The sequence below is a fragment of the Zootoca vivipara genome, chromosome 12 (assembly GCF_965207765.1).
Source record: "Zootoca vivipara chromosome 12, rZooViv2.hap1.1, whole genome shotgun sequence".
NCBI classification, from domain to species: domain Eukaryota; kingdom Metazoa; phylum Chordata; class Lepidosauria; order Squamata; family Lacertidae; genus Zootoca; species Zootoca vivipara.
The window spans coordinates 29,482,478-29,484,900 of record NC_142595.1 but is presented as its reverse complement, the minus strand read 5'-3'; the positions used below and the strand labels follow the sequence as shown (position 1 = coordinate 29,484,900).

The following is a 2,423-nucleotide window of genomic DNA, read 5'->3' as shown; positions in this document are numbered from 1 at the left end:
GAAAAATAACAGTGATCTCATTGTGGGAGTTTACTATAGATCCCCAAGCAAAACTGAGGACACAGATGATGCCTTCCTGGAACAGATGACTAAGCATTCAAAAGGAAGTGAGATAGTAGTAATAGGGGATTTCAACTATCCTGATATTTGTTGGATGTCAAACTCAGCCAAGAGCATAAGGTCGAAAAGATTCCTCACTAGCCTTGCAGACAATTGCATTGTCCAGAAAGTGGGAGAAGCAACAACACAGCCCAGAACAAGTAAGGAGGTAGTACAAGAATACTTGGCTAGCTTAGATGTATTCAAGTCTCCAGGGCCATATGAACTACATCCAAGAGTATTAAAAGAACTGGCAGAGGTGATTTCAGAACCAGTGGCAGTAATCTTTGAGGATTCCTGGAGAACAGGTGAAGTCCCAGCAGACTGGAGGGGGGCAAATGTTGTCCCTATTTTCAAAAAGGGGAAAAGAGAAGACCCAAACAATTACCGCCCAGTCAGCTTGACATCAATACCAGGAAAGATTCTATAGCAGATCATTAAGCAAACGGATTGAAGAACAGTTTATTGGAATAGTTTATTGGAACTCATCTAGTTTAGTACAGCATCCAGACACCGATCCAATACTTCTGAGTCAGATGTTATAGAGAAGTAGAGCTGTGTATAATCAGTGAATGGGTGGCAGCTTTCTTCAAAATTCCTAACAACCGCACTGAACAGCTTGAGTTAAATAGCACTGAGGAAAGACTAGTTCCCTGTGGAATCCCATAGTACAAATGCCAGGGGATAAAAGATTCATATTTCTACGAAACATATGAAATAATCATTAATGTTGTTAAATAAACTCATATTTAGTGGGAATGTGACATCCATATGATTGTTTGGTAATATAAATCACAAATGTCCAGAAGGAGAAGCCACATTAGAGCATCCTTAAGATTTTCAGAAATGTTTTTAACCACAGATGCATGGAATAACAAGATGTTTCCATTTCATCCAAAATACATCCAAAACATTTCTCCAGAAACCTTTCAGAAAAGGGATTCTGAACCACAACGAAATAAATTACAACATTCATGTATTCATTATCACTTAATCCATTAATATGACAAAGAGCCTAGGAGTATGATAAATAAATAAAAATGAGACGGGTCCTATATTAAGCAAAAGGGAATATACCTAATATGAACATTTAGTTTCTCCATTAATTTTCCAAAAATCTGGAAATGATGAATCATGCAAAGAGATGTTTCAGTTTTCTGGGTATTTTCCACACTGCCAGTTGGATGTCCTTGTTCCTGAGACTATAAATAATGGGATTAAGAACCGGTGGTAAAACTGTATATAATACAGCTGCAACCAAGTCCACAGTGGGGGAAGAAAGTGCTTTTGGCCTCATGTATGAAAACACACCTGTGGTGATGAATAAAGAAAAGACAGTCAGGTGAGGAGTGCAGGTAGAAAAAGCTTTATATCTGCCTTGGACAGATGGGATCCTCAGCACAGCAGAAAATATGTAGCCATAGGAAGTAAAGATGAAGGTAAAAAAGAAAGCGTCTGGAATAAACCCAAAGACAAGAATCAGAATTTGATTCACTTTTGTATCACTGCAAGAAATCTTTTGCAATTGAGGAATGTCACAAAAATATTGCCCAATCATATTTGTTCCACAGAAATTTAGTATGAAAGTGAAACTTGTTTCCAGTACTGCATGGATCAGGCTGCCTATCCAGCAAGTAGCTGCCAATTGGATACAAGCATGCCGATTCATGACTAAGGTATATTGTAATGGACGACAGATTGCTACATAACGGTCATAAGCCATAACAGTGAGCAAGGCAAGCTCACCACCAACAAATGTGACGACTAAGAAGACCTGTGTGACACATCCGGCAAAAGAAATCATGTTGTTGTTTGTCAATGAAATGACAATGGATTTGGGTACAGTAGTGGAGATGGAGCAGACATCAAACAATGACAGGTTGCTCAAAAAGAAGTACATTGGGCTGTGAAGGTGGTGGTCTAGGGCCACAGCTGTGATGATGAGAGAATTTCCTACTAAGGCTGTTAAGTAAATGAAGAGAAATATTACAGAATGCAAAATCTGCATATCACGGGTTTCAGCAAAACCCATGAGAAGGAACTCTGTTGGCGTAGATTGGTTAGCCATTTCTCTCATTTCTGTCATTCTGCAGATAGAAGTTAAAGAGTTGTCAGTTAGAGGAGCTTACAATTCTATGTAAAAAACATTCTATGTTTTTTTTTAAAAAAATATCATCTTAGATATTGGTTCTAGTTCACAACTACACATCTATCCACATAAAGAACCATGTATGCACAGTATCAGTTGCTAATGTGTTCTTTCATCTTGATATGACATGAAACCTAATGGGGAGAGTATGTGCACTCACATATTTTGAGCTAAT

At 38.1% G+C, this 2,423-nt stretch overlaps 1 protein-coding gene across 1 annotated transcript; it reads right to left on the bottom strand.

Annotated features, from left to right (window-relative positions):
• Positions 1-1,231: 1,231 nt before the first annotated feature.
• On the bottom strand, positions 1,232-2,185 carry LOC132592924 (olfactory receptor 14A16-like). The gene has a single exon (XM_060281160.1). The coding sequence runs from the start codon at positions 2,183-2,185 to the stop codon at positions 1,232-1,234; it is 954 nt and encodes a 317-aa protein (XP_060137143.1).
• Positions 2,186-2,423: the final 238 nt, after the last annotated feature.